We start from the raw sequence: 15393 nt of genomic DNA, 5'->3' as shown, positions 1-15393 counted from the left end.
CTAGACTTCCAACCTTAAAATATCACTGCAACGTGTCTAGAATGTTTGAATGCTCAGAAGTGCTACCATTGAGTCAGAACAAACTACCACTTTATCCGGCATCACTTCATCTACCCAACCCATTTGTGCCATTTGTATTGCTATCATCCCAGCAGTGTACACATCTGTTTTTCCCATATTTTCCTTTTTTAAATTCTGGAACATAAAAAGCTGCACCTGTCCTCCCAGTATCTGGGTTGGTTGAACCATCAGTGTACACTTGAAGAAATGAATAGTGAGCTGTTCCATTATATTTCATTGTATAATTATATTATTTCCACACTTGTTTTTTTTGTTTTTGTTTTTTTGTATTCTATCTTGCAATGATAAGTCAATTTCAGGTTGAATGAAAAGCCATGGGGACACTGGGAAAATTAAAACTACTGGACCAAATTGTATGGAGTCTAATGCTATTGCAGTAGCCCATTTCTTTGTTTTCCATGCCAATCCTGTACCAGATGTATTTGATGATTCCCAACTCTCTTCAAACATTTCTCTTACTGTTCACTGTTTTGACCCTGTAAATGAATCTAGTAGGCCATGAGTACTCAATAAAAGTTCCAAGAGGTCCAGTCTACATTTCCTTACCAGAAAAGATCTGTATAATAAAAATATGTATTGCTAACAGAGACTTCACTAGTCGAGGGCACTTAGATATGAATATTAAAGGTAGAATATATTTATTGTACTAAAGCATAAAATGATAATATATTATCAGAGATTTGGTAAACATGCTCAATTGATATACAGCTTCTCCGAAATCAATGCTGTATATTCTACTTTGAAATGTCTGTTCAGGGCCGGAATTTCTGTTAGTGTTTTGGCCTGTGTTTTCCCGCCCACTGCCCACTCACCAATAATATTTCGACAAACCGGGTTGCCAGATTTGAAACAAGTTAGCGGGCAAACACAGGCCTTGTCGCTTGCCATTGTCAGTTTGCGCATTCCTGTTGCGTGTCCTCAACCTGGCAACCCGTGAGCTTAGAGTCGGGAGGATTGGGCGGAGTAGAAATCTATCTTCAATATTTTGAATTTGGACTGCAGTACCCATTTTAAACGCTTGATGTCAATGTTATACTGCATACATTTAATATCAGCAGTTCATTTTGAAGCTGAATGACAGCAGTCCAGTTTATGTGTATCTTTTACATTCAGAATCTATGCTGACTAATAGCTTCATTTTTGTTTTCTGCAGTACGTTTAAGCGAAAGATTCCAGTATCTCTGCTTCTGTAAAAATAACCGCACCTGCAACTCAATGTATGGTAAATTAGGGTTTATGTGATGTCTCATTATTAGGGTAGAGAGGTAAAACGCGAGGAGCGGGATTAAATCGCGTCCGGAGAAATGTTTCTCTCAAGGTGCGTACACACTGCCAGTGACATCGCGCGCGATAGCGACTCAATACCATTCATTTTCAATGCGAGCACAGCGACTTCCGGCGACATGAGCTGTTGCGGCCGTTGGCGCTAGATGTGGGCGTGTCCAGCGACGCAACAAAGTTGAGAAAAGTTCAACTTTGGAGCGACTAACGGAAGCGACAGCCAATAGGAGAGACGACGGGAGAGCTCACGTGATCCTTCTCTCTCTCTCAGCTCCTGCAGGAACAGAAAGATGGATGAAAGGCTAATTCTTGCTGTTAGAAATTTTCCAGTGCTCTATGATATGTTTCTTCCCATGTACAAGGACATTTTTAAGAAAAATACTGCGTGGAAAGGTGTATCTGAGATCGCGGGGATTTTATGTACCCAGACAGACCGGCATTTGCATTTTCGCCGCAGATAAACAGCCGCTATGGCAAACAGCACGCCTAGTTTCTCATTCATCTTTGATATAAAGCATTTTATGTACTGATCCCATTTATATTTAGTCTTTTCCCTCCAAAATCTTTGTATTTAGTGGCAAGAAAAGAGATTCGCTGTCAACAGCAATGGAATGACATCCGTGAATGTCATTTATAAACGTTACTAGGCAACCAGTAGTGGGAACACCCACTAGCGACTTCACCGCCAGCCACTGGCGACTTGCAGTGACAAAGTCACTGGCAGTGTGTACGCACCTTCAGGCTCTGAATGCGCTTTATTCCTGCTCCACGCGCATACACACGCTTACCCAATCACTACCCAGGTGTAAGATAACTAGCACAAAGATTTAGAGCCCGGAACTGGACCGGAGTTCGCCTATTGAGTACCATGCAGGCCATCGCTAATTTTGCCTTAGTTGATTTAGTGGCATCTCTGATGTTTCCACCAGTAATGCTGCTATTGGTGTTGATTTGATTGCCCCTGCAATATATCTTAGTGCTTAGCCTGAGTAATATCTAATCTCTTTAGCATGGTAGCTGATGCCGATCCATAAACTATGCATCCATAATCTAAAACCAATTGAAGAAGTGCACAATATATCTCCTTCAGTGACTGTTTATCAGCGCCCCCGCCCCGTCCTGCAACACATCTCATTAGATTCAACACTCTACCACTTTTCTTTTCAATATATTCTATATGATCTTTCCATTTGATCAATTTACTGTCAAACCACATTTGCAGTTATTTGTAGCCTTGGGTAACTAATTGCAAGTTTTCTTTTATTTTTTCTTGTAAAAATCTGACATCAAGTTTTAGAGATTTTGAACCTCCATTCTAAAGACCACAGTTCAACGATCCCTATTGAATTTATTTAATTTTGAAAGTACAAATTCATCACCTTTTCCACAAAGCACCGTCATCAGCGCATAATGCTGCATAATGGTATTCCTTTAAATATATTATTAATCATGATATTAAGTCAAATTGGGCTTGTCATACTTCCTTATGGTGTCCCGTTCTCCTCACTTTCTATTTGTGACATTTCACTGCCCACCTGTCCTTGAATTGTTTGTCCAAATAAGAAACTTAAAACCCAGTACTAGAATCAATAGGTCTATAATTCCCATCTATCGAAGACTCTTTTCCTGGCTTGGCAAAGGGAATAATAATAGCATGTCTCCATGCCCTTGGCAGTTACCTCTTCCCAAACCTTATTAACGAGTTCTAGGACTATTTTAAGCACTATATCATCTGCATACTTGAGCATAACATAACATATTCTATCTTTCCCTGGCACAGGGCACCCATCCCGAACTAGTACTCTGTTAAATTCAAATATTCCAAATGCAGCATCTAAGGATCCCTGTCCAACAGGTTGATTATAAATATCTTGATGTTGTTCCAAAATGTCCTCATTCTCATTCTATATTTGTCATCTAAATTATCTGTACTGTGGGCCTTTTGAAGGGTGTTTACTATTAATTCTGGCTTTTCTTTCCCAGTAACAGCTTTTCTTCCTTTTTTTGTTAATACTGGAATACTGTTGGCTTTATAGACTCCAATCATATTCTTTAAAGTACTCCATCCATCTCCCAGCTGTGTTTCCTGCCATATTGAAGAGCAGTATGATTGGCAGTATTTCTTTTTTCTTGCTTAACTATTGTACTCTCCTTGCCTGTGCTCTTTTCCTCGGATATTAGCTGATTCTGGTACTAATGTTCTTTTTAGTACCATAAAATCTTAATTCCTGTTTATAACTGCCTTAGAGCATTCTTTATTCCAACACAGAACTGTCTTCTTCTTTCCATTACCTTCAGATTTGGGAATTAATTCAATTGTAATTGCTACGCCAGTTATAACTGAGCTTAGTTTATCTGCACAGCTGTCAATATCTTCATCAATATTTAAATTAAATTGTTGCACCTTGCATATTTTATTAAATTGTTCCCAATCTGTTTTGTGGAATCCCCATCTTAACTGTTTTGTTGACATATTCCTATGCATTTCCACTCCTACTGAGGAAACTATAGGGAAATGATCATTCCCTATTTTTGAATGATCTAATACTTTCCATTGACATTTTAATGCGATTGTTCCTGAAACTAATGTGAGACCAGACTTGAACAATGAACCTCTAATGTTAATTCTGGTTCCACTTCCATCATTTAAACAAACCAATAAATGCTCTTCCATAAACTCTTCCATAACAATTCCATTTAACATTATGTGTGTTAATATCCCCATCACAGAACCCTCAACATTTCCCTAAATTTGATTGAACTTTTCTGTAGATAACTGAGCACATGGATTAAAAGTTCATTATTCTCACACTTCCAGCTGATGTCCTCACCTCCACCATAACACACTTGCAAACACTCTGTGTTTCTATATTTATCTTTCTATATGCCACATCATCCCTCACAAAAGTTGCACACCCTCCACCACTTATTTCTACCCTATTCACTGCTTAAGCTAAGTCTCTGGATTACATATTATGTCTGGGACAGTTGATAAGTCATGTACCATTTTTTTTTTATTCTTGACCATCAAACTTCATGCCTGTCTAGTAATTCCTGAAAAGCTATGGCACCCTCAGTTGGCCCTAGAAGTGCCTGCATTTTCTCAGCTGATATTTCTATTATACACAAGTGGTGGTGGCTGCAGAAATTATGACATTTGTGTTTTCTGTCCTTTTGTTTGTTTGAGCTGAGCAGTTAATAACTTCTGCAATAAATGCAATAAAGTGAACTTTACTGACAACAAACACATCTGCACCAATATTACACTTGTGACTGCTCACTCCTTTCCCAGAATCTTCCTGTGTGTTAGCTTGGGTTAATCTATTTTCCATGCCGTTTCCTTCTTGCAAACAGTTAAACCAGGTCGTGTCTAGAAGGGATCCCTCTCTCGGCAATCTCACGAGATTTTTACACGCCGTTAATTTGAAGCCGCACAGCAAAGAGGAGAGCTCGTAAACAATGACTTTAAATCATCTGTTTATATGAACAGTCGGTTTTGTTGAACAATTCAAACTCTAAAATAAATATTTCACATAATAATTTTGATAACTTTAGCTCTGTTACATTCGGTCATGAGATATTGTTGGTCACAGAACGTCACTCAGTTCAGGTGTTGAGAGTCTGACTGGGTGTTCAAGTGGTAAAATATTCATTTCTAATATAAGAAGTCACAGGTTTTAATCCACTCAGATGCAATGTTATATTTTAATAAACAAAGATTGCATCCACACTTCAGTGGACGTATATCTTGAGTGGGGACACATTAGACTGGAAAGGAGCGCAAACTGCAGAACACAAACAAGATTTGTTCTAAAAGAGATAAACATATTTAAATAGCAGCTAGTTTATTTAAACACAAAGACTTTTTAATTCATGAATTACTATTAATGTCAATTACGTCACAATAACAGAATCCAAGATTTAAAGTAACATGAACTTGTGTCAAAATATGACTGTATCCAAGAAACACAAGATGCTATATGAGATTTCAGAAATACAAAAGGATTTCTTAATAATGATAATAAAGTGTAAATAGTGTTAGACAGATAATATTTGCACCCCTAATTAAATGCTAACAATGCATCACTGCAGTGTGTTTATTTATATCCCCACAGACACCCAACACCAACCAATCACAGTGAGGAAATCAAATTTATATACATTTTATTTATTATTATAAGTAATTTTAAAGAAAAATATTAAGAGTGGAGACAGGAAACAGGATGGGGAAAACTGGGTCATAAGGTGGATTAGAACCCAGGTCATCCGCATAGAAAAAGCACATTCACATCATCTTATCACACTAAGACATTGCAGAGACACTCAAGGAGCAGTTTGTCTTTAATTTCTTTGATTTCACCAGAATATTTCAGTGCAAATAGTCACACTATGTGGCAGGTATTTTCACCTAGTGCAAAAAATCAGTCTTTGATAATGATAATAATAATAATCATGTTATATTATTGATATTATGAAAGTTTCTAATGCTTTCCATCATTAATACGCTCAGATGCGAGCAAAAAGTGCAGACAAAAGCATCTTAACAGAATGTGCATGTATGAGAAGTTGATGAGAGAGGGATCCCTTCTAGAAACCATGCAAGCTCATTAATTATTCAAGCCTGGTGCATGTTGGAAACACCAACTTTAAAAAGTTAAGTAAAATATACTTATTTTATTTACTTGTGAAATTTACTCAAATTAGCGAATTGCTATGACAGGTTTTCAACTTTAGGATTGATAAACGATGACGCATTGTAAAGATGACAAAACAATCATGAATAATATTTACTTATAACAGAACCCTTCTAATAGGGGAGCCTACAAGCTTAGCCTAAAATAGCCTAAAATCTCTGCTTATAAGCTAGAGCGTATGTGTATGTCTGTGTGTGTTAGCCCTGTGATGGACTGGCCACCTGTCTAAGGTGTTTCCCTGCCTTCGGCCCGAGACAGCTAGGATAGGCTTCAGCATGACCCACGACCAAGAGGCTATAGAAAATGGATAGATGGATGGATGGATATTTATGCAAGTACAAATTCTTCATATCAATTACAAACTGTAAATGTATATCACATGAATAAAATATGATTATTACATATTCAATACTCATATTAATGATAGAAGTCCTGGTTTAAAATAAACTGTTGTTTGTTTTTACATATGTTGCTTCTCTCTGAAAACTATAGTGTTTAAACGCTGTGCCAGCCAACCCTACAACCTGTTGCTTGGCACAACAACATCAATTTGATCATTTATTTACAAACAACAAGAAATATTTGGTGACACTGACTTTCTTTTGCACCTACTTGTGGTCTCCTAATATTTGTTCCACTAGAGATATTTAACAGAGTATGAAAAGTGTGCCAACCAAACTCGGTCTTCCCTACATTATTTAAATTAGTAAATTATAATGCTAACAGGGTTGACACATAACTTAGGAACATCTGCAATGTTCAATAAAACTGTCACACCCTCCAGATCTGTCCACTTGAGATCCCTTTCCCCTGAGTATTAACCCCTTCCTGGACTACATTTCCCAGAATCTCTTTCCTCCCGCCATTTTCTCACACACCTGTTTTCCATTCACTCATCAGCTCCCTGTGTATATAGTCTCTGCTCAGGCTTCACTTCCCTGGGAAGTCTTGCCAATTCACCTTGCTGTTTTGAATTTCTGAGCATTCAGAGCTAAAATGTTGCACATGGATCTTCCTTCAGTGTCTGACTCTGATTTGTTACAAAAACACAAAAAATATAGTGTACATAGAGAATATAAATGCTAAATACTAGCATATGTTTCCATTTTATTTTTTTTACAAAATAAGCAGACTTGCTTATTCCAAATGGTAAATTTGAAATTCAGGGCTTGGGTCATGCCAAAAGGCATCCTCAAAAAGAAAGACGATTTCTTTTTTTTTTTTTTTTTTTTTTTAAGGCAGATGATATTTGCCCCCCTAATTAAACACTAACACATAGTATAGGTGCAACTGCAATGTGTTGATTGCATTGGCATAGAATTGGGGGAGACGTCATACCCCAATGCTGTGAAGGGGGTGATTTGTCCCCTGCCCCAATTATGCATCTGTCCTTGTTTATATATTTTTAGCAACTCTGAAAATAATTTAGTATGAGATACCTTGCAATTGTCATATTCAGACAAAAAACAGAAATCCCCCCTCTGTTGTACAAGTTGGTATTGCCCTAGATGACAGTGTCACGTGGTACCTGTTTTTATCTATACATTTTTTTTTATAGATAATGCTGAGGTCGATTTTCATTCATAGGTATAAATCCTTGCAATAATCAGTTTTTATTAAAAATTAATATCCAGTATAAAATGTCTCCAAATGGATATAAAGTGTTCTTAGATTTAAAGGTGCACTTCGTGATTCCTGAGAAACACTGTTAATATTTGAACTCAGCTGCCAAAACAAACACATCACTCCCTTCAGTGCTCCTTTGGATGCTCCGCCGGTTTTACGCACATCAGCTACAGACACTCACAACTCTCCTGCTACTCAATCTAACATCACAACAGCAGCATATTTGGGTTCTGTGAAACATAGCAAAATTTATGTTACCCACCAATCGAGAAGAAAAAGAGCAACTTATGCATCTGTCTTCAAGCCTTTTACCTCTCGGAGGTCTCTCCACCACTGAAAAGCCTCACGGATGTCTACGCGGCTCATAGCCCTTGACTTATCATAATTCTTGTTTTTTAGTTTATATTCATCTGAGCTTTTTCTCTTGGTCTGTTTCTCAGCCATTTGTCCTCCTTAGAGTTTAGAAAGTTTGCATCAGTCAGATTTGCCGTCGCTCTTCTAATGAATTTCCCTCTCGCTCTGCCCCCACCCCCCATCCTGTGCACATGCAAGAACCACCCCCTGCTGTTGATTGGCTGGAGTAGTGTTGTGTTGATCAGTCTGTTCCACTTTGTTTTTGTCCCATTTAAAGAGCCAAATAGTGAGTGTACAAATACTCAGCCCACCCACAGAATGGACAGCTAGCAGACAGTGAGGAGATATTTGCAGAATTTGACAGAAAGTGTATTGGATTAGTATTACTGAGTGCACTATTAAATGTGGATACATAGAGGATTCGGTTTTCATAGCGTCAAGCTCCCCTTGCAGGAAAAAAACTCACAAGGCAGTCAGTGGCTGACAACGTGCAATTTCAGTCTGCAACACATACAAAACATTTGTATGAATTTAGAAAAATGTAAATACATCACAAGTCATATGTGAAGTTAGTGAAGATGTTAAAGGCATCCATAGAAATTATCAGTTGTTTTTCATGTTGAGGAAAGCAGCATTTCAGATGAGCAGGTAAGAATTGTAATTTTCTGAAAGGGTTAATGCTTTTCTGAATTTTTTATATGATACAGTCTATAAATATTTAAGAGTATGCAATTAATATGCATTATATAATGTGTTGAAACGAAACATGGTTATATTAACACCATTGTAGCCTATGTTGTACATTTCTATGCTTCCAATTAAAACATTTAAAAATAAATGTATTGTATTTTTTCTGATGTGTTTGACTAAAATAACACGTCGTAGCAGCTTCCATCAGTTATTAATTGATAAAGTAATTGTTTACACATTTTTATGAGGGACAGAAAGGCACATATTTCTGAATGAACACTTAAACAACTCTACGGTACCACACGCTGGACAATTACCAATAGCAACCACAGAACAAGAAGAAGTACTTCCAGTTGAAAGGTCACTCAAAATTCTTTCAAATATGGCTGCCCCCTTGGAGTTGTACAGTTGGATAGGCGATTATGGATTACCTTCAATAGATGTCGACTGTTTAACTGTGCTGGTAAGAACAACCCCCGGTCGGTTGGATATCACAACAGTTTCATCTATTTTATCTTTTGTGTAATTGTCGTAAATGTGTTGGATTTGTGTGTCGGTTGTCCAGAGAGGTGGGAGGTGACTTAAAGCGCGCGTGATTGATGCTGTCAAAATCATTAATGTTTGCATAGAGTCGTTCTTGAAACACTCATTCACCGCATGTCGTTTTGTCATATATTCAGCGCTCGGCTTCAGTGGATGGATTTCAGTAATGTCAGTAATGTAAACATTATTTATGAGATAACACTATGTCAGTTGCACTGCTGGTAACATGAATAAAAATGTCCATACTAAGATTTAAAATTAGTATCACAGTGGTGGTAATTTTTGTTTTCATGTAGGAAACGTTATCAAAACATGCTGGATAACGCTGATCATCAAATTTGTGTAGTCCATGCCAGCTCGAGTGTATGCTGTCATTAAAGCAAAAGGGGGACATGTCACATATCACACACTTAGCGATTCTTAAATTCTGTTTTTTTTTATTTATTATTATTATTTATTTTTTAATTAAAACTTTCACTCAAATTGGTATGCTTTAAATAATAATAATAATAATAATAATAATAATAATAAAAAGAAACAATAAAAAATGCAAAATGGAAGCATTTTCACTACTGGTCTCCCACTGCATGTATGGGGTTGGCTGATACCAAGTTACCAGAGTTTTGGTAATATTAGTAACTATGGTATTTCGGCGAAAAGGAGAGCAAAGGCAAGCGCTTCTGTCATCATTTACGCACCCTCATGTTGTTCCAAACCTGCAGGACTTGAATGATATATATGGCAGTATATTAGCCGCAGTCACCATTTACATCATTGCATATTTTTTCCTTACATGGAAAGTGAATGGTGACTGAGAATAACATTCAGTTTAACATTCTGCCACCAAAACCAGATGTTGAGTTTCCGCATCTACTATATAACAATAATACTTTGCAGTGTCCGTGTGTGTCTGTTATCACTTGACTTTGTTTGTGTATACTCCAGTGTGGATAAAGGTAGAGAACGAGGGGATTATCTGGCTTTCCAGAACAGCTGTCTAAACAGCCAGCAGTGTGTGTACGCAGGGGAGCAAAGGGTCCCTTAGTACAAGTATCTAAACTCCCCAAGCAAAAAAGCAAACAGAAACCAAGAGGGTCTTATGTTTCCAGACAATGACAGGAAGAACAACTGAATGCCAGGAAAGGGAAAGTAATTGAAATTACACTTGTTTTCAGCATGAATGACCATGCTGTCACATTGACTATGCTATATTTTTAATTGTTCCATGTTTTTTGTTATAGAGAAATGTAACACTGTTGAAGGATGAGCAAGGAGGAGGCGAGAACCGGCTTGTCAACATAAATTATATTTTAATGAGAAACTCAAAAACACATAAACAAACACACATGACGGACATGTCCGTAATTCTCTCTCTCCTTCCCGGGTTTCAGCACCAATGTAACACAGTTGAAGGATGGGCAAGGAGGAGGCGAGAACCGGCTTGTCAACATAAATTATATTTTAATGAGAAACTCAAAAACACATAAACAAACACACATGACGGACATGTCCGTAATTCTCTCTCTCTCGAACAATCGTCACCGGCCGCCTTTATCTCTCGCGTGCCTCATCAGGCTGATTGGGGACCGGGCGCGCGATATTCCGACCGGCCCCGCCCCCCTCCGCTCCACAAGAAACAAAAGATCTAGATTTGTATTTTTTCTGAAGAAAAAGTGAGAGGTGATATCCCATGCAAAACTCTCTCATACAAGTATCTCACATTTGTGATGGCTATGGCTAATGCATTTTTCTACTGTTATTTTGTTCTGTAAAGGGGAGTTTTTTTAAACACTCAAGAATTTTTCTGCTCGGTAGTATAAATTATGTGGGCAACAGAGGTTTTTACAATGGTGACGTCTTTCCTCTCTCGTCTAGCCTAAACATTCTCATGGAGAACGAGGGGTTTATGGTTTCTATGTTTATAGAACAGTCATGATAGAGGACTCCGTATCCAGTTACCATTTCTTTAGTTCTTGAAGAAGATGCCGTGAAAGGGAGCTATATTTCTTAAACCATTAAGATGGACTATCACAGTGAAAATTGCTTTGTTGGAGGAAATTTGGTTAAAAAAAAATCAATTGTTATCAAATAGCCTGGATTTTGGCTTAAATTGTGGTGTTTGCACACTAATTTATACTGCTCTGTCATTCTCTGATGGCTGTCTACCTTGAAAGCACAGGAGTAATAATTCCCAATGAGATGGGAGGGTTTGGATATGCCTGAAATATTTTTGCAATAATTCATGTTGTCTTAACTATGTAAATATGCCAAAGACCTACTTTTAAATTCTGTCACATACATATCATATTATTAAACAGAAGATATAAAGTTTTCTCATTCTGTTTTCTCCAATTTGCTCACAAGTTAAACAGTTAGCCTATTAGCTTAGCGTACTGTTTGCCAATTAGCCTACTAGCAACACCGTTGTACAGCTATTTCTCCTCTTCATTTTCATCATGATTCTCTTTGTTGCCACCTAGTGATGAAGCCGCATGATTGTATTTAATGGAACTTTTAAAGGGATAGTTTACCCAAAAATGAAAATTCTCTCATCATTTACTCACCCTCATGCATTCCCAGATGTGTATGACTTTCTTTCTTCTTTAGAACACAAATGAAGATATTTAGAAGAATATTTCAGCCCTGTATGTCCATACAATGCAAGTGAATTGACTGCATTGCTCTCACACAGTGTTTATTTACCTGGCCGTATTTGCTCTTGATCTTCGTCAATATATGTTTAGTGCTTACCCTGCTGTTTTGCCTGTTACCTCTTCTTCAGTTATGTGGACCTTAATCCCTGTGAACCCCTCTTCATTTTCAGTTTCTTCAGTCTTCCGTGTGATAACACCTGTACCATTGATCTCACTGTGTAAACCCTGTAAATCCTGTGAATCCCAGTAAATGCTCTCGCAATTGGTTTCACTAACTACAACTTGTGTGGCTTGAATTCCTGGCAGTCTTATATATTTCTGCTAAAGAAAAAGCACAAGTAGATAACGCAATGGCATTGCTCTGAAATAAAGTATGGTTTCTGCAGTAATGATTTTTATTATTATCTGGAAATGAAAGTATGTTATTTTGAAATTGTTTTGGACTGTTTTAGTTTGTGATCGGCGCTTGGACTGTGGTCTGTGCAAGTTTCTCATGTAAACAATGACGTGCTTCATGCATCCTCCATGAGAAGTGTGACCTTACCAACATGCTTACGTCATCCCTCTCATGAGTACGTGTCACAGAGATGTATGGAAGTGAACGTTTGTAGTTAAAAACATATTAACATATAAGTATTGTTTTTTTTTCTTTTTCTGAAAATAATAAATTGTTTGGGTTCAGAAGAACTTTATTTGTGGACTTGAGTCGTGTGGATTATTTTGATGCACCCTAAATATGCATTTTGGACCATCACAAAAATGGAGGACATTCACTTGCATTGTTTAGGGGAGGCCTGAAATGAAATCCTAATAATCTTAAATTCTGTTTTGATGACGAAAGAAACTGGGTACATCTGGGATAGCCTGAGTAAATTATCTGCAAATTTTCATTTTTGGGTGAACTATTCCTTTAAAGTCTAGTGTGAACGCCCCTTAAGGCTGTCCCAGAAATTATTGTTGTTTCAAAGATCACCTATTTTTGGGACATCTGTCAGGTAGTGTTTTATTTTGGTATTTTGTAATAACTTGCTTACAACAGCTTTTAGAGTCAAGTTGACAAATTCCTTCAGTTCGAAAAAGCCACATTATAAAAACGCCTGCTTGAATGTGCACTGAATGCTGGGTACTTGGTTTTATAGTGTTGTTTTAAGGTCCACATGAAACATTTACATGCACATTCTTACATGGATTATGCTTAAGCCGACAACATTTCCATTGATTGTTTAACCTGCGTTATTACTAGGGATGCACATTTCAAGTAATTTTGTCAGGTTCTCTAATTCATAAGAAAACAAGTAATCAATTACTTGAAATGTAGAATTTGTTTATACTTCAACCTTTTGAATCCATTTAGTCTTATTTAAAAGTGAGCACTATGCACAAACAACATCTAGTTTTATAAAAATACATATAAATAAAAATACAAATTTGCACACGCATAGAAACACACATTTCCAAGTCTTCTAAAGTGATTCAATCAATTTAAATAATGGCAGAATTTTCTTATTGTGTGAAGTATTCCTTTTAACATCCATAGCGTCAACCAATGCATTGAGTTGTAATGGCAAGATTAAGGTGAGAGAAGCAGTTTCAGTTGCAGGCAAATTGCAATATTCAAGTAGTGTTTTTACTATTTGAATATGTAAAGCTGAACGAGTACTCGATTAATCGACTACTTGTGCACATCCCTAGTTCTTACAGGCTTATCCAATGTGCACAAGTGTTGTGTACATATCTCTTCATGGTTTGACCTCAAAAGCAGAGAATAAATCGATTATTTCACATTTCTTGCGTTGTCTGATTTTTATAATAAGCTGATTTTTGGGAGTTATCAGGGTATTGGTGTGTGTGTTAACAGGCTCACAGTTCACAACTCATTTTACCATCCTGAATCGATTGGATTATGAAAAGTTGTCTCTTGATGACAGCTGGTTTGAGGGAAGGCGTTGCAAAATAAGAAGGGTCAGTGACATCAGCTGAAAGTTATTGCATTTTGATTACGGATTTGTATTTATTTTGAATAACTAAGATTTAGGTGTAACGTTCCTGCAGTTATTGTAGTCTGTCATTTAATATAACAGTTTTATAATGAACATGGCAAAACATTTAAAGCATCATTAACTCTGACTGCAACAAATAGCCATCATTTAGAATTTTCTGACATCGTCTGCATATGTAACCCCAGTAGCAGGCGATTGGGTGGGACAGCTGGATTGTGTGTGAGATTGAAAAAGTTGAGCATTACTTTAACTGCTGCCAGACTCTTTCCTGAGTGCCCTTCTCAGGTTACCAGTGGTGTTTGTAGCTGTATTGCTCATAATTTTTAGCTCCATGCTTGTATGGAGGTCTTTTTATTATATTACTTGTTCCAGTTCTTCATTGTCATGTTTATTCTTGTATTGTGGAATAGCTACTTGATTTATGTCTACTATAGACATGTTATTGCTCTTGTTTTCAGCTTAGTATCTCAAAAAAAAAGATAACATTAAGAATTTTATTTCCTGCTAAATTGCCTTCTCAGCACGGCAGTCAGGATCCCCAAACCACAGTGGAATTTACAGGGCAGCAATTTGTTTGATGTGCTTTAATGGCACGTTCGTGACTGCTTTGAAAATAAAATGTTCATGCTTCACAAGGACTCATCGGATCTTTCCTCCACCTCTGTTTTTGCTCACATTCGCAGCTCTCATGAATCCCATTGAGTGCTTGTGCTGTGACTGACGTCTCTGTGTTCAATTAATGCAGCTGACAGCAACATTTTTATGTTTACTAACAGAGGTTGGAGTCAGTTCAAAATTTGATCTCCCACTGGTTTGCCACACAAGACCCTCCCAGACACTAACTCAACTAAGCACATTTTTGAGCGGCACAATTAGCAATTTGCCCGTTGGGCCCCGCAGAAATGTCTCAATCCCAATGTAGCAATGCTGAGATAATCCAACCCTACAATAACTCAACCGTATGGAATTTCCACTGCTTTGAGGAAGTTGTGACAGACTTTATATTCTTTTTTTCTTTTTTTTAAACCCATTATAATTTGCAACTCCACATGAATAAAAAAACTGCAAACTATTTCCCTGTTTTCTCTCTCTTTTTCCAACTCAGGCATATGCTAAGTTTGCAGGCGCTCCCCTCAAAGTTCACAAAATTACCAACCCATGGAGAAGCCCTACAGGGGAGCTAAGTGTTGGGGTGTAGAATCTAAATTTAGCAATGCCAGAACCACATATTAGAGCAATGATCCATTTGCAAAACTTTATCTTGACTTTGAACTGCATGATCACACAGAAAATTGACATGTTGCTACTGAATGTTCCAGTACCCTGACAACAATCAAACATGTTTACCTTTACTGTGGCATGACTAATAGCGTGTTGCGTCAGCAGCTTCAGAGACCTGGGTTTCTGATTTGCAAAATCAATGACGAGCACAACTCAAAGGTTGAATTTTCCTCTTTAAGATTACTTTTT

The 15393-nt window shown here is 37.3% G+C and overlaps 1 protein-coding gene across 1 annotated transcript in view; it reads left to right on the top strand.

Annotated features, from left to right (window-relative positions):
- mtx1b (metaxin 1b) overlaps positions 1-15393 on the top strand; it is a 30653-nt gene that overhangs the window by 1443 nt on the left and 13817 nt on the right. The window contains exon 2 of the mRNA XM_052092625.1: positions 9087-9189. Within this exon, the coding sequence (XP_051948585.1) occupies positions 9087-9189 (103 nt within the window). The remainder of the gene's footprint in view (positions 1-9086; positions 9190-15393) is intronic.

This window comes from Xyrauchen texanus, chromosome 26 (assembly GCF_025860055.1).
Source record: "Xyrauchen texanus isolate HMW12.3.18 chromosome 26, RBS_HiC_50CHRs, whole genome shotgun sequence".
NCBI lineage: Eukaryota > Metazoa > Chordata > Actinopteri > Cypriniformes > Catostomidae > Xyrauchen > Xyrauchen texanus.
This window is presented reverse-complemented; position numbering and strand designations above follow the sequence as displayed.